This window comes from Talpa europaea (genome assembly GCF_964194135.1).
Source record: "Talpa europaea genome assembly, chromosome: 2".
Taxonomy (NCBI): domain Eukaryota; kingdom Metazoa; phylum Chordata; class Mammalia; order Eulipotyphla; family Talpidae; genus Talpa; species Talpa europaea.
Genome location: NC_140068.1, coordinates 81,108,617 through 81,133,304, shown reverse-complemented (window position 1 = coordinate 81,133,304; position 24,688 = coordinate 81,108,617). Strand labels below are relative to the sequence as shown.

The 24,688-nt window shown below is 40.0% G+C and overlaps 1 protein-coding gene across 1 annotated transcript in view; it reads right to left on the bottom strand.

Annotated features, from left to right (window-relative positions):
* The window catches only part of PKHD1 (PKHD1 ciliary IPT domain containing fibrocystin/polyductin), a gene marked incomplete at both ends in the record, with an annotated part of 445,094 nt that overhangs the window by 378,641 nt on the left and 41,765 nt on the right, over positions 1–24,688 (bottom strand). The window contains 10 exons of the mRNA XM_084258872.1: positions 1,134–2,741; positions 4,239–4,306; positions 5,237–5,429; positions 9,231–9,366; positions 11,470–11,600; positions 16,095–16,370; positions 16,850–16,955; positions 18,443–18,565; positions 19,405–19,589; positions 23,407–23,528. Coding sequence (XP_084114998.1) covers positions 1,134–2,741; positions 4,239–4,306; positions 5,237–5,429; positions 9,231–9,366; positions 11,470–11,600; positions 16,095–16,370; positions 16,850–16,955; positions 18,443–18,565; positions 19,405–19,589; positions 23,407–23,528 — 2,948 coding nt within the window. The remainder of the gene's footprint in view (positions 1–1,133; positions 2,742–4,238; positions 4,307–5,236; positions 5,430–9,230; positions 9,367–11,469; positions 11,601–16,094; positions 16,371–16,849; positions 16,956–18,442; positions 18,566–19,404; positions 19,590–23,406; positions 23,529–24,688) is intronic.

Below are 24,688 nucleotides of genomic sequence, written 5' to 3'. Positions count from 1 at the left end.
TGTGGATCCACAGCCACCTGACAAACTCAAGAATAGAGTAAGTACATTTCATACATCTGCTCTCTCACCATAAAACTCATGGACTCTTAGTAGCTAGGGAAACTAGCAAGCATCCAGTCCACAACCGAGGGTAAGATAACTTAACCAGCTAAGTTGCTGCAGAGTCAGGATCAAGATGCCAATCCCGATAGAATTTCACCCAACCAAGACAGGAAAAATTTGTCTAAGAGATGTTTTGCTTAGTACTTCATCAGTCTAAGCGTCTGCCACCATCATTTCCTCTACTTTTTTGTATATCAATCAGATTTAAGTCATCTCAAGTTCAGTAAGACTTGAAGTAAACAAAACCAGAAACTGTCATTGGAAGAAAAGGCAAGGTGAATTTACCTTTACATATAAGAGGAGAAAAAATTTCAGTTTATGTAATTGGATTATTATTGGTGGAGTATGAATTCTGTGATATTTACAAAGCAATAACAATTAATCATATTTATTAAATTTAAAATAATTCAAATTGGCATGTAATTCTAAAACAGTTAATGGCATTACATTCTAGTTAAATGATCAAATTATGAGCTCTTACATTTAACGTTATTATTTAAAACAAATTAAATCAAATTGATGCATCGAATTTAAATATAATCAAATACTTAGAGAACATGAGTGATTCCCTTGATAAAAAACAAATCTTCATAACTAAAACATGACAAAGAGCAGTTTTAGGAAGAAACTGGAACTGGAAGAGGCCAACCAGACTTCTCTCTTTCTGAGGTTCAGAAAGATCTTAATTTCCTACTTCTCAGAGTGGTGAGAGTGGCAATTCATTTACATAAAGAAACATTTGGGGCCTCCCCAGTGGCGCAGGCAGTTGAGCAGAGTGCTGTGAACTTGTCTACAGCCTCTGCAGTGCTGGTTCAATCCCCAGCCAGCCAAGGAGCTACCCACATGGCACGACAGACCTCTCCTGCCTCACCCGCTGCTCCCCTCAGCAGTCCATCTGCCTGTTCTGTTCCCCGCTCTGCCTTGGTGAATCCTCTCACCCTCCCACATATCTGGCCTGTACCCCAGCTCTTGTATGCATGAATAAATAAATCTTTAAAAAAGAAAAAAAAGAAAAGAAACATTTGACTTACCCAAGTTCTCAGTTACTTCTGTAATAGCAACTCTGGAAGTGAACACCAGAACAGAAGAGGCCCACCCTCTTATGCGGTCGTAACCCCTGAGTTGGTAGTCTCCTGCAGGCAGGGACGGGGCTGCACATTGGAGAAGAGTGTGATTGCCAGAGACACCCACACATGGTGACACCCCTACGAAAATGTCAAAGTTTGCAGCTCCCGAGATATGGGCCACCACAAAAGTTAAGATTTCAGCAGTCTGAGAAACAGAGAGCAATTCTGGAGTGAAGGTTTCGCTGTAATCAATAACACCCATCTGGTGTGAAAGTCCATCGATCTCTATGACCAGCGCAATGGACCCATTTCCTGCAGGAACAACACAGTGGATGAGCTCAGAGCTGATGTCCACTAACGGGCAGACCTGCTGGCCAATGTACACCAAAGTGGTGTTCTGTCCTCTCAGGGCTGTGCCCTCCATGGTCAAGAGGCTTCCACCATGTATGCTGAAATTCTTGGGGAAATAATGAAATACTTGAGGCAAAATGTAGAAGTGTCTGGAAACATTACCAAAACAAGCGTACCCATTTCGTGTATGAAAAGCTGATAGGTAATGGAGTCCTGCAGTCAAGTCCTTTATCCAGCAGTCCACGTGACTTGCATTAACAAAAGTTACAATGCAAGGAAGATGACCATCCACAAACACCACTGGCTCATCAGCTGTGCTGCCTAACTGCTGACCCCTAATCAACACCGTGGTCAGAGACCCACTGATGTTCACGATCACAGTGTCCACAATGGGAGTAACCTCTTCCTGCAAGAAAACAGTGCAATTCCCCTGACACTCACTGGTTAGTCCATTGACCAGGACAGTGACATTCAGACTGAAGGAGGCACCAGGCAAGGGGTCACCTACCAGGTTAATCTGGCAAAGGATTGTCTGGTCCCCCATTCTCAAAATGTTGCAAGTAAAAGGACCTGAAAGGTCGACTTGTACTGACTTCGTCCTTGAGTTGAGCACCAAACCCCTCACCATGAGCTCTGTCCCGCCACAGGCAGACCCATGTGCTGGGAAGACGCCTGTTATCCGAGGAATCATCACAAACTGCTGGGACACTGCAGACATATTAGCGAACCCCATCTGCCTCTGCCATACTTGGAGGGGATGGATGCCTGCCTCCAAGCTGTGAAGTGGAAAGGAACACCCATGCCAGCTCACACTGCTCCTGAAAGACTGTGTCTCGAGATCACAGCTCAAGTCCCCAAGAAGGATCACCGAGTTGGAAAGGTTCCTTCCTTCCACATAGAGCCTCAGGCTGCTATTCTCGATTTCTCCTCTCACAGCAGTGACCACTGGGGTTGTCGCTTCTTCATATGTGAAGGTAAAGCCCTTCCCCACTAGGCTTGGTAAAGGTCCTCGGGGGAAGGACACATTGCCAGCCCAGACCTCCACAGGGGCTGGGACAGCGACAGCATCCAGGTCAAGAAACCCGGGCACTGGTGATGTCTCACACCAGATGTTGGTCTCCGTCAGGTTCACGATGTCACAGGACTGATTGCCCACACGGACTGAAATCCAATCTGGATCCCTGCCGAACCCTATTCCGGAGATACTGAGGACGGTTCCACCTAAAGCATGGATATTGAAAACAAAAGCTAAATTCAGAAATAGGAACTCATAGCACCAGGGTAAGCCCCAGGACAATTAAGTGGAGGATGGGGTAAGTTTTAGTGAAACCTCAATCATCACCTGTCCCCATCACTGTTACATTTGTGATCTTTCAGCAGTAGTCAGGCTGGCTGAAATTCACACAAAGTAAGCAACATAAATTGTTATATAGAAAAGATGATTACAATAATGAAGACAAAATTTTGAAATATATTTATAGATCCTAGAAGCCACCATTTTAATCAACTTAAGCTTTATACAAAAAACAATCAAATTCCTGGAAATGGTTCTGTCATCTGCTGTCATCTAACATTTAGGTCATTTGTATTATTCTATGTAGTATTGTGTAGAGAAAGTTTATGTTTTTTACGTGTAACATACATTCATGAAAAATCAAATACATATGTGTGTGTGTATATATATGCTTGGGTGTGTGTGTGTGTGTAATAACACCAAGAGTCATTGAAACATTGAAAAATGTTTGTGATTCAGACTTACTCTCTAGCTGAGGAACAATTAAGTTCCATTTTTCAGGACAACAATTGAAACAACATTCCCCATATCACGACTAAATACGGTAGGTATAGCCAAGCAGCTTTAAAAAGGATTTTACTATATGTAGAAAGTATAATGTGCTATTTTATATACCATCACAGAAATTTTTCACATGCAAATCTAGAGCTTTCCATTTTTTTTCTGAAAAATTAATAGTTCTCTAGATTTCTCTTTGTCTTGTCCTTACATGTCCCATATTGGTATTTGTGCTTCAAATTACATCTGAGTCCTTCATCCGCATCCTTAGAAAAAAGTGAAGACACCAAAGACTTCCTTCTCACCTTGCACGGGCAGTATCTAAAAAGTTAAAAGCAAGAAACTCTTCCCGGGTTTTGCTGGTATGCCCCGATATGTGCTATCCAGAAGATGTTTAGAAAGAGAAAGACACAGGGGCCTTCCTGGTGGCGCAAGGGGTTAAGACACAACCTATGAAGCCGTCCGCAGCCTCTGCAGCATGAGTTTGATCCCCTGCCGGGGAGCTACACACATGGCACAGCAGACCTCTCCAAACTCGCCCGCTGCTCCCCTCAGCACTATATTTCAGTCAGTCTGCCTGTTCTGTTCCCTGCTCTGTCTCTGGTGAATCCTCTCAACCCCCACACCTCTGGTCTGTACCCCAGTTCTTGTATGCATAAATAAATAAATCTTTTAAAAAATAAAAAAAGAAAGACACACATTTCCTTTTCCAAAAAATTTTTTTTTTAATTTTCTAAACTTACTGGGTTAAGGAATCACAAAGTTTTCACACCCTTCAAAGGAGCATACTCAGTGCCCAAGCACGAGGAAAATCCTCTGCCTGCTGCCCATATTTGGCCTCACTAGTTAGTTACTCCAGGAACAAAGTCTGAACTTCCAGCCAATAGACTCGCAGGGTAAAAGATCCAATAACACAGAGCACTCACCCAGCAGGGACCCGCAGCACGGCTCAATGCTGAAAACTTCTGTGATGTACTGGATATGAAGATCAACCCTACAAAAAAGGGGGCTTTTGTTACCAAACACCTGAAGCAGAGAAAGGGAAAGAAAGGAAAAGACAGAAGAGACAGATGACAGTTGAAAAACCCAGGTACATGGGTTTGAACTGCATGGGTCCTCCCTCACTTGGATTTTCTTGTAAACAACATAAACTTAGGGTGTTAAAAAATACAGTGGGGTACTATAAATGTATTTTCTCTTTCATGACTTTCTTAATAACATTGTCTTTTCTCTAACTTATTTTAATGAGAATACAGTATATGCTAAGTATAACATGCATGTAATACATATAACTATGTTACGCAACCATTTATGTTATTGGTAAGGCTTCTGGTCAACAGTTAGTAGTTAAGTTTGGAGGGGAGTCAAAATTATATGCAAATTATATACAGGAAATATACGCAAATTTTTTTGGCTATTCGTACACCTAACTCCCATGAAATAGGAACTCATGACCATGATGTTGAATGGTCAGCTGTATTTGAGGGAGAAGAAAGGGAGCTGTGATGACAGAGAGTACTAACAGATAAGAAAAAAAATAGTGGCGACATGATCTTGTGTCTGACATTTTCCTGGGCTGTAATCATAAACATGGCTTGTACAATGATTTTAAGTTATTTGTTCAAATGCCAGACACAACTGTGCAATCTCTTACTAAAGCACAGATAGATGCCCACCCCCGCTCAACCCCAACCAAGAACCTTAACACCTTAGTTCTAGAAAGTTCTCCCTTCCCCAACTAGTAAGCCAAAAATTTCCTGAGACTCAATTTTCTTGGAGGGGCTGTAAGATTTGTTCAAATGTTATGATATGCATATGTTTATCCCTTAACTTCAAAGAAGAAAATATAAAGCAAAACCTAACTTAAAACTAGAATTCCTCAACTGAATTACTAGACCTAAAATAGTGACAAGTGTCTACTCACCCTTGTGAGTGAATGCTGACCCCATTGATGGAAACTGAGATTCCATGGAGACCAGCTGGCAGCGGGGGCAGCACCACCACCAAGCCCTGAGCCATCTGGGCTTGAACTTGAGCCACGGTGTCCCGGATATGGACTTCCACAACCAAATCTGTGTAGTTCAGCAGCATCATTCCAATGAAAAGAGTCTCACCTCCTATATTGAAAAGAATCCATTAGCCTTGGGGATGTGGTTGTATGGTTCAACCACCTATTCAATTCTAAACTGTCTTTAGGATTAAAAGCTTGATCAGCCCTGTGCATAATAGTCTAATTTGAAGAGTTATAATACCAACCTAATTTTTTTTCATGAAACTTCTAACAACTCTTTTAATAAGGTGACACAGCATAACTTCAAGGGCATAAAAATCAAAACTTTCAGGACAATTGTGCTCAAGAGACACCAAACTTTTCTTCATTCAAAGGCAAATCAAGAAGCTAACAGGAAGGTTGATGGTCTTCATAGCCAGCAAACAGCACTGCTTATTTAATCTTTGTTTTCTACTGATAGAAGTTAAAGCTATATTCTCCGTGTGCACTATAATAATGCTGTATGTGAATATAGTACCTCACATTCTAAAGAGCAATTTCAGGTATGTCATCCCATTTGAAATCCACACTGTCCCGATGACATATACAAGGCACTGAGTAGGATCAATATTTTGCTTTTAGGAAAGTCAGGATCAGCAACCAGCTAATGAATAAGGACTTCAAGGCCTGATGCAGTCTTCTTATATTTCAATAACTTGTAAGTTTAATTAGCAACTCTACTTAAATGTTGTATATACTAAGGACTCTCTAATTCAATTCCTTTTACATCAATTATTTACTGATTTCCATGAGGAATATGCCACAGGGGCACAAAAATAAGTTAAACACAAACCCTGCCCTCAAAGAGACCTCAAAGTTAATAAAATAGGTGTCAAAAATAGCTTCAGTACAAGACATAATATAAAAGAAGTAAAAGTAGAATTGTTAAAATTAGAAAAACATTCTGAATATCATGAAAGCCTTATGGGCAAGAAGGTGTTTTGAAATTCAGAAGATAACCACCAAGTGAAAGAGAAGAGGGGAATTTCTCATTTTATTACCCAGGGACTTGGAGAGGTGGAAAGGGAACTGGGTGACTTTCTGGAAGACCAGGTACATAAGTCCACACTCTGTGGGGACCAAGTGGACTGTGGTTCTGCAGCTGAAGACTAAAAAAGCCAATCCTGACAGGTCTTTACTTAATTCGGTGGACTGAGAGTAAAGGTCATCAAGGTTTCTAAACAAGGAAAAGATCTGATTGAGGCAATTCTTTCAGTCTATAAGAGCAAGTGGAGAGATAGGGGAGGAGAAATCCAGTCTGATTTCTAATCTAGTCATAATAAGAGCTGAACATCAAGGAGTAAAAGTAAATATATTTAACTGATCTGTGTCTCAGTGTGCTCGCAGAAACACAGCTTGGATTAAAGCATTTCTAAGGCTCCTTTACATGTTAACATATGAGAATTACTAGAGTTAGCATCTACAGAACACCATGGTTAATGAGATGCAGAGGAGAAAGGTGAAAGAAGAGGGATAGAAATCTATTGAAAAGACTCAATCTATTGAAATCTTTTCTCTGCCATTTATGCCCTGAGTGATTTGGGTGACTCACTTGGGGCTCTCAAAACTTGTATTTTCCACCACATATGCTCTATTGTAGGGGTTATTAGATATACTAGGACAGTCTTTGGTATAGAAGAGCACTCAAAGAGCTCCATTAACGTCATTTTCTCCCATGTTTTACATCTTCTTTTAGTTCATATCCTCCCAAACTCATTTCTACCGGGAAGTCAGAAGCCTCAGTGTAGAGTTCAAGGCATGTTAGGGTTGAGCAAGGGAGAAGACATGTCCACAAGATGGCAGTAGTGCAGCAGAAGCTTTATACGGGTGGTGCTTTGCAGGTCAGCATAGGGGGAAGTCTAGAATAAAACTGTCCAGAGGCAATAATAGGAAACCACCACCCAGAAGAAAGACTAGGGTATCCTGTGGAAGGGGAGGGTCAGAGAGGCAGCTTCTGAGTCTAGATTATGTCACACAGCAGCCCAGTGGGTAGCTTCTGTGTCAGAGTTTCTAAGGATACCAGTAGTAACATCTTTTCTAGCCCCCAGGCTAGCAGATGTTAGGTGCAGTTTTGCAGGACATACAAGCAGGCAGCTCTAAAAGGCTAAAAATCTGCTTGTTTGGGCTATATTTAAACCAGGTGTGTAAAAATTTGAGTTTGGTTTTGGCAGGCTTTTGAGCTCATGGGTCTGGGCCTGCTGTGAAGTAAACAACATAGGGTGATGTCGGCTTTGACTCATTTGTCTAACACTCAGTAACTGTCAGCATTCTCTTCAACTAAGCATTTATTGAGTGCTTACTTCATTTAGTTTCTGAGACAGACACTTTTACCTACTTTAGCTCCAATTTTTACAGTAACAGTGAAAAAAATGAACCCCATGTAAAAATAGGACTAACAGAAAAAAAGTTAAATATCTTGTCCAAGAAATGGCTGAGTTGGGGGTCTTCCTGATGCAATACTATCTGAAAAAACATACTGGTGGTCCTGTACATGAATTTATTCCTGCCCCTGCTTGGCCCCTCCTCCTCCCTTTCTTCACTTTCATCTTGGCTTCATTGTCAACATCAACATCATCATCTCCTGGATGGAGATGTGTAGCTTGTCAACTTTCAAAAGAAACTTTCCCAATAGACTACCACTGTGTGGATTTTATAGCATGTTCTTCTTTATTCTGCCTGTAGAAAGATTTAAATGCAAGTGTAAATTCTGCAAATAATGCATCATGTTGTATATATCAATAACATGAAGTCCTTGGGCTCTTGGTCAATTGTCAAGCTAATCTTAGATGCCTTTAAGGCACTGATGCAATGTATTTATTCTTTTCATTATAGGTACGAAATTTTATTAAAAGCCAAAAATCACTGAAATCTGAATAGAACACGGAGCTCCCTCCTCCCTTTTCTACTTCGTTGGGAAGGATCTATACCACTGAGGAATTTTACACACTTTGGTTGCCTGAGGCAGCAAATTCTTCTTCTGCACTATCTGAGCTGAATAATATTGAGAAGCTAAAGGACACTTCCCTTTATTTATGTACTCTTGAGCAATAGAAAATGAAAATAATACTAGAAAATTTGAGTCTAGGCTTTTTCTTTGGGAAATTTGATGGTCTTTTATAATAAAATCTTAAATATGGTTGCCATAATCTCTCTGTCATCTGGCTTCAATTAATCAGAAAGGTGTGTTACCTGGTATACTCTTCTAAATCTATCTGATAGGATATGATAATAAATTCCTGTAATTCCATCCTGTCATAATATCTGAATTATCAAATAAAAAGTATCTCATGTAGTTGGAAGTTAAAGAATGTTTACTTTTTTATATTTTATGTCTCAAGAAAGAAGAACTTTTGATTAATTAGAGCATCTTATTCTCCAATCATATGAAATAACTGCTAAAGTGAAAAATGATGCCTAAATTGGCATTTTACAATAAACTTTTAAGTAGCTAGGTACTTGGAATCTGAACCAGACTGCTTGAGTTCAAATCCCAGCTCTGTTATTTACTGAATGCAGCATCTTAGACAAATTACTTGTTCTATTCCTTCACTTCCTTACCAATAAACTGAGGATAATAATCCAACAAATTAGTCTATTATGCTGGTGGTATTATTTATACATAGCAGCTGCTCAATAGATATTTATTGAATTGTTGCCTTTGAATCTCTCATCATTTTCACAATGGAAAAGGCCCTAATTTTGCAGAGAAAAATAGATATAAGGGCATTTATTCAGTATCCTGATTTTCAGAAAAAAACTTCCACCCAACTGCAATAATATTTTCAATAAAATTAATAACCCACTGTTTGCCTTTTAATAGGATCAATGGCCTAAAAATAAAATGATCTCGCAGTGTCATATATTTTACCTGCTATGTTGCTTCTGTTTCTGCTCAGAGACACGATCACTGGATTTAGAGAGGAGACATATGTGAAAGACATGGGGAGAACGGCAGAATGGTCCCCACTGACCATAGTCACATTGACAATTCGTCCATCTTTTCCCTGAAAATTTAATTTTTTTAAAATGAAATCTCTGTAAATAAGACTGATTTGAGAGCAGTCTATATAGAATGTTTTAAAAATTAAATTCAAGAGAATTATTTTTAAAGGGCATATTGGCTATTTTTAAGTGTCTGTATGTCTCATACAGACAAGAAGAGAGAGAGAGAAAGAAAAAAAAATGTGCTTAGATTAGGTAAATGCAGCATCCAACAAATACAGAGGGACCTACTTCAAATAGTAAATAAGAATGATTTACAATTAACACACTGATTTGTTCTACAAAACAATGGTATTTGCAACTAAACATCTATACCTAGCTAAACTATCTATCAAGTCTGAGAATACCATCAGGTATAAAAGTATTTAGAAAACTTTCCTCTAAAATGTTAATGCTTAATAATAATAATGAAATGTCTCTTGAAGTTATGATCTTATAAAGCAAACAATAGCTGTGGGGGAGGAAGATATAAATGCCAAGAGTAATAAAACTACTTGGGAGAGCAATCAAAGGAAATACTAGAATTAAATCTATACAATAAATCTAGAAAATAATAATTTCAATTGAAACAAGGGAACAAAGAGCTTCAAGGAAAAAGAGTAAATGATATAATGGAATTCGTTTAAAGACGGAGGCTTTTATTATAGGAAAGACATATTTAAAAAATATTGAAATTTCAGGGAACATGTTAAACAAACTACAAAAGAAAAAAATAAGTTCCCTGATTCTTCCAGTATCATTTAAATAGTTATAATAATGTAAAGATTGTTTATTGTTTTAACAAAATAACTATATTCAAAAGAATTTAACATGCTTGCTTCAGAAAGGGGAACATGAAGAAGGGGAAAGTGGGGTAGGAGAGGATGATTGTTTTACTATTTCCTTTTAAAATTTTTTATGTATAAATAGTATTACATCAAAATTTAAATTTTGCATTTTAATGTTCTCTCTAGTAAAAGAAATCCTAACAGTACAAATTTTACCCATTAAAATAGTAAGTATGTATTACAGTGACAATATCTAGTATTGGACAAAGCTCTGGAAGTCAAACACTCACCCGGTAATAGTGGGAATATAAATTTTAAATACAAATTTAAAATAAAATTGAGCATGACATATCAAAAGTTTTAGTATTTAGATTAATTTATCCTGAGAAAAATAAACATACCCCCAAAAATAGTTATTGGGATGATCAAAGCTCTTTTGTTTAAAATAGGAAATGTTGGTATCTAATTGTGTCCAAAAAATAGGGAATAGTTAAACAAATTATAATACAACCATAAATTGCAATTGCATACAATTTATATACAAAAGCTAATATTTCATAATATTTTAGCAATTGGATAACATAAAAATGTGGGACCAGACCTCAAAGATTATTCTGAACCCTCTCTTTCAAAAATCTTTATTTGTTCAGCAGACAGACATCTTTTCAGGTGATAGATGTTCTGGGAATGTTGATAACTCTAAAGTTAGCTCTAAATCGAGAGCTCAACAGCAGCTGTGAGCCTGGCTCTCACCGACCGCACCAGGGAAGGGCCTGCACTCAAATCTCTTAATAGGTTATGAGATCACACTAACTGAAAAGGAAAGGGAGAACTCAGGAACTTGTTTTTAAGAGAAAAGGGAAGCAGTAAGGAGTAATTAGGAAGATATTTCATAGGAACCAACATCGTAGACGTTTCTAAGTTCTACATTTATATCCATGCCAGAAAACAAAATTGCTGTTGAAAACTAATATATTTGCTCTTTGCTAAAGGGAAAAGTGAGATTACAAGTGATATAAGTTTTATAAACCAACGCTCAGGGTGTGCACTAGATAAATTTATTTATTCAGCACACTGATACCCACTGAGAATGTGGACTAAGACTGTTTGGATGTCTTTTTTAAAAAGCTATTAAATAATGTTATTTATAAGTCCCATTGGTGGAGTCAGCTTCCCACTTCATAGCCAAACACACAATATAAACAATATAAATATATTTTTGTGATGAAAAGATCATTCAGCTAATTTAATTCTAAGAAATGATTTCGTGAAAATCTTACACAACATACTAATAATGGTCACCCACCCAGAGAGGAGCTGCCAAAGGATTCCACTCACCCTGGGTGGAACCTTGCATTGGATTCTTTGTGAATTGCTTCTAGTGACGTTGATGGCACAAAACTGAGATCCAAATAACACCAGGCTAACGTCTTCCAAACTAGAGCCTTGGATGGTGGCCCAGAGCCCTCCTATAACAAAAATAACATTTGCAGATGGAATCTACAGTCACAGAGACAGACAAAAGTTAATTATCCACAAGTGAGACAAAATAAAATTAAAATATGAAGTCCTTAGTCCAAATAAAAGGTAGAATAAAACTGCAGGAAAAAAGACTGATTACAAATATTTAAACTATTATATAAAAAGGAAGAAATGGTAACAGAGGGCAGAGTATAGTAATGCCTTCTGGAGATGTTTAAGCTGTAGAGATACAACCCATCTGTGAGTCAGAGCAGTAAAGGTAAAGTACATGGTCTCTGAAAGCTCTTTCTGCCCTGGGTTTTTAAATATCAACCACAACAACCCTAAAAAAAATTTTTTTTCCTGAGGAAACAAATATAGGGGACATCCTATAATAACAATAATGTCAAGAGTCAGGGTCACAAATTGTCACTTAAAGCAGATAATTTGTAGCATCATCGATGAGACACTGGTCCTACTTTGCTCATTTTTAAATGATAACCTGAGTCCTTTCCATCCTTCCTTTGGGATTTGACACCAACCCTGCTAGGCACTAGTCACCACGACTGTGCAGAAGCGGCTGACAACACCACCCACTGCCATCAGCATTTGCCATCAGCACTGACCACTGAAGAGCAATCACAGAAACCCCTGTCTCCTTACTGCCAGTGTTGGGAAGAGGCAAGACAATCATAAGACTGTCACAGCATACTCTTCCATTTGGATGAGCAGCCCTTGATCTAGCTGATAAACAAAACCCCACTTAGTATTAATGATGCTGGTGTGCAGATCCTCAGATGGAGACACAGGAGGCAGTGAGACCATCGAAAAGAGATGGTTATTCTCTGAGAATGGGAAGGGGGTGGGGAGCATGTTTATCTTCCCCACCCATGTCAGGGTGAATAAGGGACACATATACACATATACAACCTGTTGAACACCTTTCAGAATAGCTTAGAATAATATCCTAATATCCTAAATTAGTATATAACCTTGCCCTGAAGAGTCAGCACAAGACTACAATAGACTCCAATGTTAGAGAATAAAATGAAAGAGAGAAAGAGTTATAATATACTATAATTACAATGTGTATATATAATATATAATTTATAATAGCAACATAAGAAAGACAATATCTGAAAATCATCTTACAAGAAAAATTCAAAACTATGAAGAAATTTGAAAAAACTTTGAAATGCTTCTGAGGAGTTTACTGAATGGATTAAGACTTGGAAAACTCAAAGAAATGGGTAGAAAGAGTGAACATCATGAAGGTGGCATATATTAAACTAAAGCATCAGTGCAATTTCAGTAAAAATACAAACCAAATTTTTAATGTAAATTAGTAAAACTGATTTTAGGACTCAAAAAGAAAAATAATGGTTAGCAAACAAAATTTCAGGAATAAAAATAAAGGCATCATCTACTGGCTATTTAAAAAAAGCTTATAAGAATTTTTAGGATTCGAGCATTTTTGTCAGCAAACCTCTTCTTCAAGCACAACTGAAAAAACCACCACCATGCACATGTATGCCTTTTACTGGTGCTCTGCTGGCACCCAGGAGGGACCCACACATTTTTCTCCCTGGGGTGGATGCTTTGTTACTCACTAAGGTTTTGGAGCAAAGATGGGGAGGAGAGCCTTAGCCTTGGAAGCAGCCATTCCTGATAGATAGTAATTTAGGGAAGGCACAGACTCTGTTGCAATAGGGCTGGCATGGGAGACCTCTGCAGTGAGTGTGAAATCCTATGTTTCTTGCTGACTGAGCACCGGGAAAGATGGATTGGCCCTAGAATATCAGTCTGGCTACAGAGAGAGCAGTGGCAGAGTACTATATAATGTTCATGGGGACAATTCATCAAAAAGATACAACTGTCATCAATATTTCTGTACCCTCTGTATAGAACTCTCTTCTCCAAGGTTTCCATGTCTCCATTCTCACATGCCACCCATGGCATTCCTGCCACACCAATGACATCTTATCACAACCACCCACCCCCTCCATCATTGGCTCTGCTTGTTTTTTTTTTCTTACTCATTTACCATCAATGTCATGAAAACAGGGAGTTTGTTTTAATTTACTATATCCCCATTATTAATGGTGCCTGGCACAAAAGAAGAAATGAATTGTTAGCAATGTGATTCTTATTATTAATGAGAAGTCACACAGGTGGTAGCACTGTGCCACTCCCATTTAAAAGCTGAGGCTCCCCACCACCACCACCCCTAAGGAGAAGGCAACTTCTCAGCACAGACATGCACCAAGGAAGTATGTAAGGCAAAGCCAGGATTTTCCTCAAAAGTTTTCAAGAATTCTTCTGCTCATGGGTAAGATGTGATGATATAGAGGATGACTGATCACATTACATTTATTCATTACCTATCAAAAACCCTGAATAGCCAAAGCTCTCCTGAAAAAAAAAAAGAAGGGAATGGAGGCATCACGCTCCCAGACTTCAAACTGTACTACAAAGCCATAATCATCAAAACTGCATGGTATTCTCTAAATTTCTTGTTGGTAGGCCTCGGCCTGATTCTTTTTAAATCCCCTTCTCCCCGACTCACCCCACCCTCCCACGGAGTTTCTCCAACTGTACTGTTTATGCAAATTGCCTGATGATGCTACTAAAATGCAGGTGAACTAAGATCTGAATTGAAATCAACAGGCAACTATAAACCAGAGACATTCTATAGGGGAGGAGAGGGAAACAGGATCAAAACAGAGGTAGGAAGAACACAAGGGATTACGGTGATGGTACATGGATGAATTGGTGGAGGGAATTTCACAGGGACTATAACCAAGATGAGAAAGCAAACATTGTACAAAAATGAAGAACTTTGTAAAAAATATATAAAATTAAAAAAAAAGAGATCTGAATTGGAGCCAGAGAGTATTCATTTCTGTCAAGCTGCCAAATGATGCCGACATTATGGGTCTAGAACCACACTTTGAGTACCAGTCTTTAGCATCTAGCACAGGGCTTTATGAACGTTGAATAGTGACTGACTGACTGACTGACTAAGGTTGATACAAGGTAGGTAGCATGGTAGGGGGATGACAGCATCACCTGTCTAAACTTGAGGTATCTGCAGTCTCTCTTGGGGGAGCTAAAGGATTCTGTGATCTGAGCTGCAGAGGTAACTTTACAAGAAAATTAATTCCCTTTGCAAATCTAGTACTAATATAGTATATACCCTACATTTGAACCAATAATCATTGGGCTACTACAGAATGTGATCTCTTATTCTGCATACCACATATCACCTGGCTCATTCCTTATCCCACTGAGAAGAGCAAGCTTGCTATGTTTTATGTGCAGACATAGAGGGGCTCCATAATTTACTCATTGGGGCAAAATAAAGTCAGAAATGAACTGTTTCTTTGAACAATGGATTTGTGACCAGGAAATGCTTGCTTTACAAAATCTTGTAAGCTTCAGGTCTTTAGCCAACAGAATAAATAATGGCAAAACCCTAAGTCATTAAGGAGTCCTAAAAAATCATACATTGACATATAAAAGCATGAATGTTCCTAAGATTTCTGAGTTGTTCTCAGAAGGATTGTTTCTAATTGGCCATGTCTCTCAGAAAACGTGGGGATATCCTCTAATTCTACATCATTAAGACCTAATCCATGGGACTGGTATTAAGCCCCACTACCCTCTGCATACCCCCCCTTCATATACACCCATCTCTCATAAAGTAGCTGGCTTTGCATGCTAGACAAGTACCAAAATGTATATAAATTTATGAACATTTGTAAAATCCCACTAATGCAAGCTCTTACTGGGAAAGGCCTGTATATTAACAAACATTTTTATTTTTCAATGGGCTTAACCAGTGGTGGCTCATTCTACTCTCACACAGAACGAGGAGACATTGTAATGGCCACCGTAAAGGTCAGACAGCATGGCACACAGAAGAAGCAGGAGCCCGGGCATCTGACTGTCCCAGTTATCATCCTAACTCCTCCTTCCATTTGGGAAACTTGGGCAAATCAATCTCTTCTTAGAACCACCATTATCTCATCTGAGGAATGTGGATAATAATTTTATCTTTCAGGCAGCTGTAAGCATTAAAGTGACTTCCGAACTGAGGGACTCAGTAAATGGTTCTATGTCTATATCATCATTATTAGGAAACTAAAGTCCATAGAAGTAACTGAAACTCCTAATGTCACACATCTGACTTTGGTAGGATGACACACAAGATATGTCCTAACCCCTAATATAATGTTATTTCTAAGAGACCAAATTATGCCTGTGACTCAGTAACTGACCCAATTATGCCTGACACCATCAGTCAAATGTGGATCCTTTATGTGGCGAGTAAGTTAATTTAATACCTCAAATGTCTGTTTCTCATTAGGAAAAATGCTGATGGTAGAAAACAGAAAGTTGTGAATCATGGTGGATATGGCAGGACCAGAGAGAGTCCTGCAGACCAGCAAGAATGCTAGCTTCAGAGGGTCAGAAGCAATGTAAGGGCCTCCCCAGGTTACCAATCTCTGAAGCTCTGGAAGGCTCCACAGCATCCACTCTAGGTTCCACATGTAAGATGAGGCCTCCTCCACTGGCATTGATGGCCAGACCAGAAGGTCTCACCAACATCACAATCTGATGTGCTCCGACGGGGAGTAGGTTCATTTCACAGACCACAGTTGTAAGGTTGGAAAAGGTAACTTTGCAACTTGTTTTGTTCACTGTAACCTCTAAGGACTGGGAGTCACCATAGAAACTTGTTCCAGTAATGTAAACCAGTAGCTTGATGACACCATCTTAAAGGAGGACAGACATTAAAAGAACAAAATCATCTCTCAGTGAGAACATTCCCTTTACGAAAATTCTCTAACACCAAATATTCATTCCTTCCCCCTCCCTCTCCCAAAATTCATGGAGATGTCTTTTGAACATCTGAATTTATTATATTATAGCTCACAGCCCCATTAAATTTTCTCAAAATAGTAATAAGAGATCACTTAGTCAATAAGAAATGGGAGAGAGAGCAAAATAAAGAACATTTCAAAACAAGGTACAAAGAGAATAAAACATTTGAAGTCATCATAAACCATTTGTCTCCATTTCAAATCATGACTATATCATTTAGATCAGCCAAAAAATACACTTTTTGCTGTATCACTCGCCATCCCCATGAACCGATGCACCTTCTACCCATCCCTCACAGGATGCATGGCCTTTAACAAATCACCCTGAATTTGAAGTTCAAGACCATCTCGATGTCAGGTAAAAACCATACCAAGAGAATACCACACGGAATGGATCCTAGGAGTCAATGCTTCTAGGTACTGGAAAGTACAAGAACCTGAGCAATGAGCTGGTATGTCATTCACGCGCACAACCACCTGAAAAGAAGGCAAAAGAAGTAAAAGTAAACATATGCATGTCATAAACTAAAGAAGATTCATAAAGTGGCCTCCCTGGTGGCACGGGCAGTTAAGCCCAGCACTGTGAAGCTGTCTGCGACCTCTGTAGTGTGGGTTCAATCCCAGCGGGCCAGGGAGATACCCTCATGGCATGGCAGACCTGTCCTGTCTCGCCCGCTGCTCCCCTCAGCAGTGTACTTCAGTCAGTCTGCCTGTTCTGTTCCCCACTCTGGCTCTGGTGAATCCACTCACCCTCCCACACATCTGGCCAGTACCCCGGTTCTTGTATAAATCTTTTTTTAAAAAAAATGAATATTTATAAAGTACTTGTGAAGCTTACTCAAAATGAAAGGTATTAATAGTTCCCTTATTCTCTTTTTCTTTCTTCTATTTCCCAATAAAAAAACCCTAAATTTTAATGGTGACTCAAAACAGGTAATCTTAGACTGAATACAGGTGGACAGAAACCTAACATTTCTGCTATTGTACACTAAATCTTAGGTAAATTCCCCCCCTCTGTCAAATAGAAGATTTAATAAAGTTCAAATTGCACAAGGACAAATTGTATTTGATATTTCAACTAGGTGCCTACTTCCTGTGAATAACCCTCTCTTTGTTAATAAATGTCATGGAAATAGTCCCCTACCTTCCATGTCTGTATGCTAATAGACATAAAGTAACATTAGAGTATATCTGGACATTTGGCTAGAGTCATTTTTTTGCCCTAGAATTATAGGTCCCCAAGAAGTCACCATATGTCTTTCCCTCCCACTGGGACTAATGTTAGCCTAATAGAACAATATGACACTTGGAAATGAGGAAAGTGAAAAAGATATGATCCAATTGATTATCTGTATATAAAATATAGATTAAAAGCACACACATTAATTGATAGTGTTTACTTATGGAGGAAAGGAGCATTGGGATGGCATGAAGAAAGAGGTGATAGAAAGTACTTCCAATTTATGACATTTTATTCTAAATGACAAAGACAAAAAGTTAAAACAAATATATCTGAGTGTTAGAAATTGCTACTCTTTGGGTGGTGGTTAAATTATTCTTTATAGTTTTCGTATCTTAAAATTTCCTTAAATTGAAAGCAGATGACTTCTAACAGGTGTATGTATTGGTAAAAAGAAAAAAAAGACATTTGAAAGAGAAAGAGTACTTTCCAATGCCACTATGCAGAAGTATAAATCCTAAGTAGCTCAAAAGTTACTCTGATAATATAATACTGAAAACAAAATAATAGCATCAATGATTTTACTAATAGAATGCTGTCTTCACAAAGCACTTCTGTTTCAAAGTACTTTCCAAACCCTGTGGAAGTGGAAAACAAATAGTCATAATTATTTGTCTTCTCTTGAAAAACTCATCCTTGGAATCTATTCACATTACAAGTCAAGAAAGGACTAAGCTGGACTTGAAGCCAGTGCTTGCACTTTGGATGGTCCATCCACTCTCACCTGGCTATGCTGGTTAACAGTCACCAACATGTCTCCAAATATGGGTCCTAGAAAAACTCCACCATCATAGACCACACGAGTGGCTGCAGCCGAGTTCACTCCAGTTAGATTTCCATCAGAGACCTAAGATGGTTACATTCCTGTTGAATTCTGTCATGGAATAATCTTGTTTAATCAAGTGATAAAGGGTCTTTTCACATTCCGTTTATGATAATTAGATAGCTAGAAAGTACTAATGAGTGACAGGGGATTGAAGTATAGAAATGAAAGAGTAAGTAATGGCTAATGAAAGTCCCAGTAGACTAGAGGATTATTTTGGATCTGTGTGATTTTCTAGTTTATGTATTCACAATCTAAAACTTTAAAATAAAATGTCAGGGAAGAAGGGAAAGAGAGATTCCCTCCCTTCCTCCATCTATACCCCAGTATTTTGTTTGAACCCAGATGACTCACAGTACCACAGAACGGGGGTAAAATTTCATTTGGGGTTTCATTTTATAATAACCAAATGCTAGATGATCATTAGATTATTTTTTAAAACCCTAAATATGCAAGAACATCTGGTTTTGTCATTATCCAAAGACAGCAAATCCTTTTCTAAACTCCCTTCTGTTGTGCCATCTGCCTCCATGATAATCTAAGTCAATCACATCTGCTTAAATTATCCAATAACAGATGTAGAATTATCGTCTGGTGGACACTGACCAACACTTTTCTACCTACACTGAGTAAGGAAAGAAGATGCTGGACTTAAATTGCGTTATCAGGAATATGAGAAACAAAATACATCTTGGAAACTTCTAGAAAGGAAGATCATAGAACCTCTTTACTTGGATATTCTGATAAAATGAAGTAATTGAAGACAGTCTTCATTCATAAAATTCTGAGGTTTTTTTTTTTTTTTTTACAAAATTGTTGTAGGTCGCCAATTTCCATACCACCAAAAGGGATACCATACATACACTGATAAAATTGGGCAAGTCTCCAATCTGGGTGGACCAGGAGAGGGTCCACACATGTTCATAGCAAGATTTTCTCTCCTCCGTCACTGTGAAGTCACTGACATTGAGATATCTGGAGGTGAGGTCATCAGCAGTATTCTGTAAGAGCTTGCGAAGGTTGCTAGCTGAAATGTGTACAGGAACGTCTGTGGCAGAAGATTTGGTATAGAAAATACAAGACACTAGTTACTGTACCTCATAGGGTCTCATCATCAAGATCTCGGAGAACAAGGCAGCATGGCTATTAAATTGCAGGAGACCCTCAAGTTCAAAATATACCTCCAAGAGTACCCCTAACTCAGTGGGGCCATTTCTCTCTGAAGGCAAATTCAAGTAGATGCCCAAGTACAATACCTGTAATCAGCATCATATTTCAGTGCAAACAGAGCCCTCACATCACAACTATCTCAATTGTCAACTCAAAATGTGAAGTCCAGACACTCTGGAAATGCCTGAAAGTCTAATTAAATATTGGATTTCCCCTGGAAAAATTTAGCCAGCCCTGTGAACAGAGAAAAGTTGGCCACTTTTCACAGGGAGTGGGGGAGGCACACAGCAGCTGACACCCATAAAAACTTAGCCAACCCAGCTGAGGAATGTTGGCATCTAACTTTGGTTTCTCTATTCGAATTTGCTTTAAGCCCAACCACCTGCTTCTCCATTCCACATCCCCATAGAGAAATAACAACACTCTGCACTTAAGCCCTGCTTGTGTTTGAACTGTTTCATGTTTTCATGCTTTACCCGAAGTTTCCATTTCATTAGCTACTCCTGACAGCCGCTGTGAGGTAGGTCACGTGGGGCAGCCTAAAACCTACTTTAGAAAGGGAGAAAATGAGACCCAATGAGGTGCAGAAGCTTGCTAGCCAAGTGAGATCGGCTTAGCTGAAAACCCAGACTTTTTTTTTTCTTTGCATAGAAGATCCAGGGTGTAGACCAGAGGTTCTGGGTGGGAGGGTGGGAGAGGGATTCACCAGAGACAGAGTGGGGAGCAGAACAGTAGGACTGACTGAAATCCACTGCTAAGGGGAGCAGCAGGGAAGACAGGAGAGGTCTGCTGTGCCATATGTGGGTTAGCTCCCTGGCAAGGGATCGAACTCAGGCCATAGTGGGTGAAAGCATTGAGACTTAACTCCGAGGCCACCAGGACGGCCCTCTAAGGATGCCTTCTCCCTATTCAAGAGCCTCCTCTTCAATTCTACATTATCCGAGAGTGTTAATAAAATGCCACCTACTCACCCTCCCGTGCTTCTGACTGTACCCAGTGCTTGTATAAATAAACAAATAAACAAATATTTTAAAAATAATAAAATAAAATAAAAATGCCACCTATTTCTAAAATGCAAGCAAAATTCTCATCCTTTCGGAAAAAAATCTACATTAATGCATAATTTGAGGGCCACCAACATTCAAAAGGCCCCGACAAAGGTTGACTTGCTCAGGTTACTTTGCCTGCAGTGTGGTCACTCACATCAGCAATGGGAAAGTGGAGGCCAGAGAATCTCTAGAGCGAAGCTGCAGCTCTCTCAGTCATGAGAAGAGAAGCATGCCACAGCAGTGAATTCCATAAAGGCAGGACACTGTGGCCCTTATTCCTCACTTACTCCAGTAACCCAGGGGCCCTCAACTTTCCCTAAGTCATCCTGCAACAGTAAGAACACCCCTCCTTTCCTCCCACCTTAGATTCTTTGCAAACCCAGTAACTTTCTGCTTGGACGATGTAGGGTCAGGAATGGGCCACAGTGCAGGTTTTCTGATCCAGCAGACCAGGTAAAGGAGGAGTCAGAGTCCTCAGTGGCTTCTGCAGGTCCTTTATAGGGATTTTCCAGGCATCCAGGCATATGTCAGGCAGGGGTGCTGGGGGGCTGGGAGGCTGGCAGGCCTCCCAGTCCCCAGCAAGTCTTCACTCTACCTGGGTTCTCCGGCCTTCTCTGCTCCTCTCTCGGCTTCTGCTACTTCTTTCTCGCCTTCTCTTTCGGCTTCTTCTGCTCTTCTGTTTGTTCTTGGCTTCTCTTTCCGCTTCTCCTGGCATCCCCGTGACGCTGCCCTTAAAAGCCCAGTCTCAGCGCAGTGAATCCTATCTACCTATACCCACACCCTAGTCCAGGTGCCCTCCATCAGGCATGCATTCAGGACCACAAGGATCCATCATCTATACCGATGGTGGGAGGGCAGAAAAGCCTGACATTTTTCCTTACCCTACAGACGATGTCAGGGGACCAGTCCCAAGCCAGGCAGGATCATTGTTGATTTGGGCAAACAGCAAAAAGAATCTTGGAGTCCTCCATAGATTTGACATGCCTTGAATGATAAAGCGGGGGACCAGGTACACAGGCAGACCAGCAGGCAGGGAGGCAGGGATGCAAGGGGGCAGGGGAGCAGGGGGGCAGGGAGGCTAGGAGGCTGGGAGGCTGGAAGGCTAGGAGGCTAGGAGGCTGGGAGGCTGGGAGGCTGGGAGGCTGGGAGGCTGGGAGCAACAGAGCCTCCCAGCCCCTGAGATCTCCATGCTTTCTCTCTGGCTGCTCTCCTCTCGCTCCCTTCTCAGCCCAGGTGCCAGTATTTATAGCTGCACATGCCCATGCTCTCTGGCTTCTAGGCGGGCGTCCATAACTATAGATGCCTGTGCCCATGCTTGCACTCCCAAGTGCTTCTTGCAACAGCACATTATCACATACGAGTAAAGAAACCTGGGAGGAAAACAAAGCCACATGTGGTGGCCACAGAAGCTAGAAGCAGGAAGGAGATAAAGCGCCTGACTTACTCCATTTTCCTTACAGCCGGGCAGAAAATTTATGGGTTACATGGCAATTTTTAACAGCCACTCCCAAGTTCTTCAGAGTCTCTTTTCTGTCTGCCCTATGTTTTTATCAAATAAATACTACATGATAATCACCTCTAATTCTTGTCCTTTCTGAAATGTGTATGTTCTTGAAGATTTGGTAACTACTCTGCTCCAATTGGATCTGAAAGCCCTTTGTACATGTGCTATGAGCACTAAAGTCCTCAACTGCTTATGGTATCAACACAGAGTTTAATTCATAAATACCTTGTCAACCAAGGATCTTGACCTAGGGAACCGTAGAAAGAAGAGTAAAATACCTGAGTTCAATGTTCATTTTCAATGATGTGCACCTGAAACTTATATAATGTTACAATCTAAGGTTAATTGCAATTAAAAAAAATAAAATAAAAAGTGCCCGAGTTCACACTCAGACCCTGCAATCAAATCTTTGTATGACCCTGGGCCAGTGGCAGTAGAGAGGGTCAAGGCCCTTCCAAGGAGCTGGTAGTGTCTTAGTTCCCAGAACCACTGACTACTCCCTAATAAGGCAAAAAAAAAAAAAAAAAATGTGGTGAGGATGTGGAGAGGAGTTCAGTCTGGATTATGGGGGTGCTGAGAGAAGGGAGGGAGAAGGGAAAGCCTACAGGTCTATATGCATCAGACATATGCTTGTAAGAGAGAGGCTGAGGGAGTTATGAGACAGGAGAGGAAGAGACAGTGTGACCACAGAGGTAGGGGTCAGAGTAAGATGGCCACAGGCAGGGAAAGCCAGCCAGTAGTCACCAGAGGCTGCAGGAGACAGTAGATAGATCCTTCACCAGAGACTGGGGGGAGTGTGGGTATGGCCCTGCCGACCCTTTGATTTTGGCCTCCAGAACTTTGAGACAATAAATGTCTCTTGTTTTAAGCCATGAACTTTGTGGTAATTTGTTACAATAGCCCCAAGAATCTAATCCATTCCCTTTCCACATCTACAAAATTAAAAGGTTAGGATCATATTAACAACGATAAGTTATTGTCCAGATCTTTAATTTTAAGGTCATTTTCTGACACTGGAAAAGGAACAAAAGCTTTAGGATAGTCACCCTCCCTGACAATGTTACAGGACAGAGTTTGCCTCAAAATTTCCCTAAAAATGTAAACGGGAAATGCTGTACCCCCCCCCCCCAATGTCCCTTTACCAGAAATCACTGTATTAGAAAGTTGGATGCAAAAGTGTCCTCCTAAAGGTGGGCTTGTCCTCTGTAGTCTCTGAGTCCTCACCAGTCCGGATCCTTCTTCTGCTCCTTCAGTGGGCACAGAGCTGTGGCGTGTTAAAAACAAAACATTTACCACAGCAAAGGCGAAGGGCCACTCTGGACAGAGCAGAGTGGCACCCACGTCTCCAGACCATGAGCTCCAACTGCCAACTATCAGGTATCCCTCTCCCACCACAACAGAAAAAATGTATGTAACCATTAGTACTTTTATCAAGTATTCTGCTCTGCCCAACACCCCTCTGCACACTAACCCTGGGAGTATAGGAGCCAGAGTGGAGAGTGATGACCCCCTACAGCTTTGGTCAGAAGCTCAGAGGAGAGCTGTATGTTCTCTAACCCATTTCCCTAAAAATGTAAATGAGAAATGCATTTTTAGAAATGCATTCTAACTTCATACTCAGATGAAGAGGCCATGACCTATTCCATAAACATCCCCACTCAGTATCCCCAGCTGAAACTCAGGACACCCCGTCTCGCCCAGCATTTATCTAGTCCCTGTGCACAAACACCCTGCCTGACTAATCTCACTTCTAATATATGAGTCAAATAAATCGTGACACACCATGAGATGGATTATCAGTCATTGAAAATCACATTTTGGAAGGGTGTTTAATGAAATGGGGAAGTATGTTTAGCAAATAGTTCAATCGTGTCATTACGTGATAGAGTATGTAATACCTGGCGCCAATTTCAGTTTAAAAAGAAATATATACATATATACATGAATACAAAAACTGCTCAGGAAAAAATGACTTAGAACAGAGCGAAGTTATCCCTGAGCAAAAGGATGAGATTTTTTTTCTTCCATGGCTTTTTCTCTTTTCCAGATTTTTATAATAATGAACATATATCTTTTCGATCAATGATGGTATTATTTAAGTACTCCATATTAATGTGCAGAGAGAACCACACAGAAACAGACAGAGAGAGTGATACTATTTGTGTTAGGGGATGAATCAAAGAGGAGCTGGTCAGAGGCTGTTCTGTCTTGCATAGGTGGAAGACTTCCAGAATGAGCAAGGGACTTGAGGAAAGCTCAGAAAGACAGCTTATCAGAAGCATAAACTAAGGAAACTAAGTTAGCCTTTACCATTTCTGCATAAATAACTGGCATTTGGAGACTGGGTGCCTGGTTGGTTATTGACAGCTGCTCCTTCACGCTGGAAGCTCTTTCATGCCTTCCTTCTAACTGATGGTTTTGCAT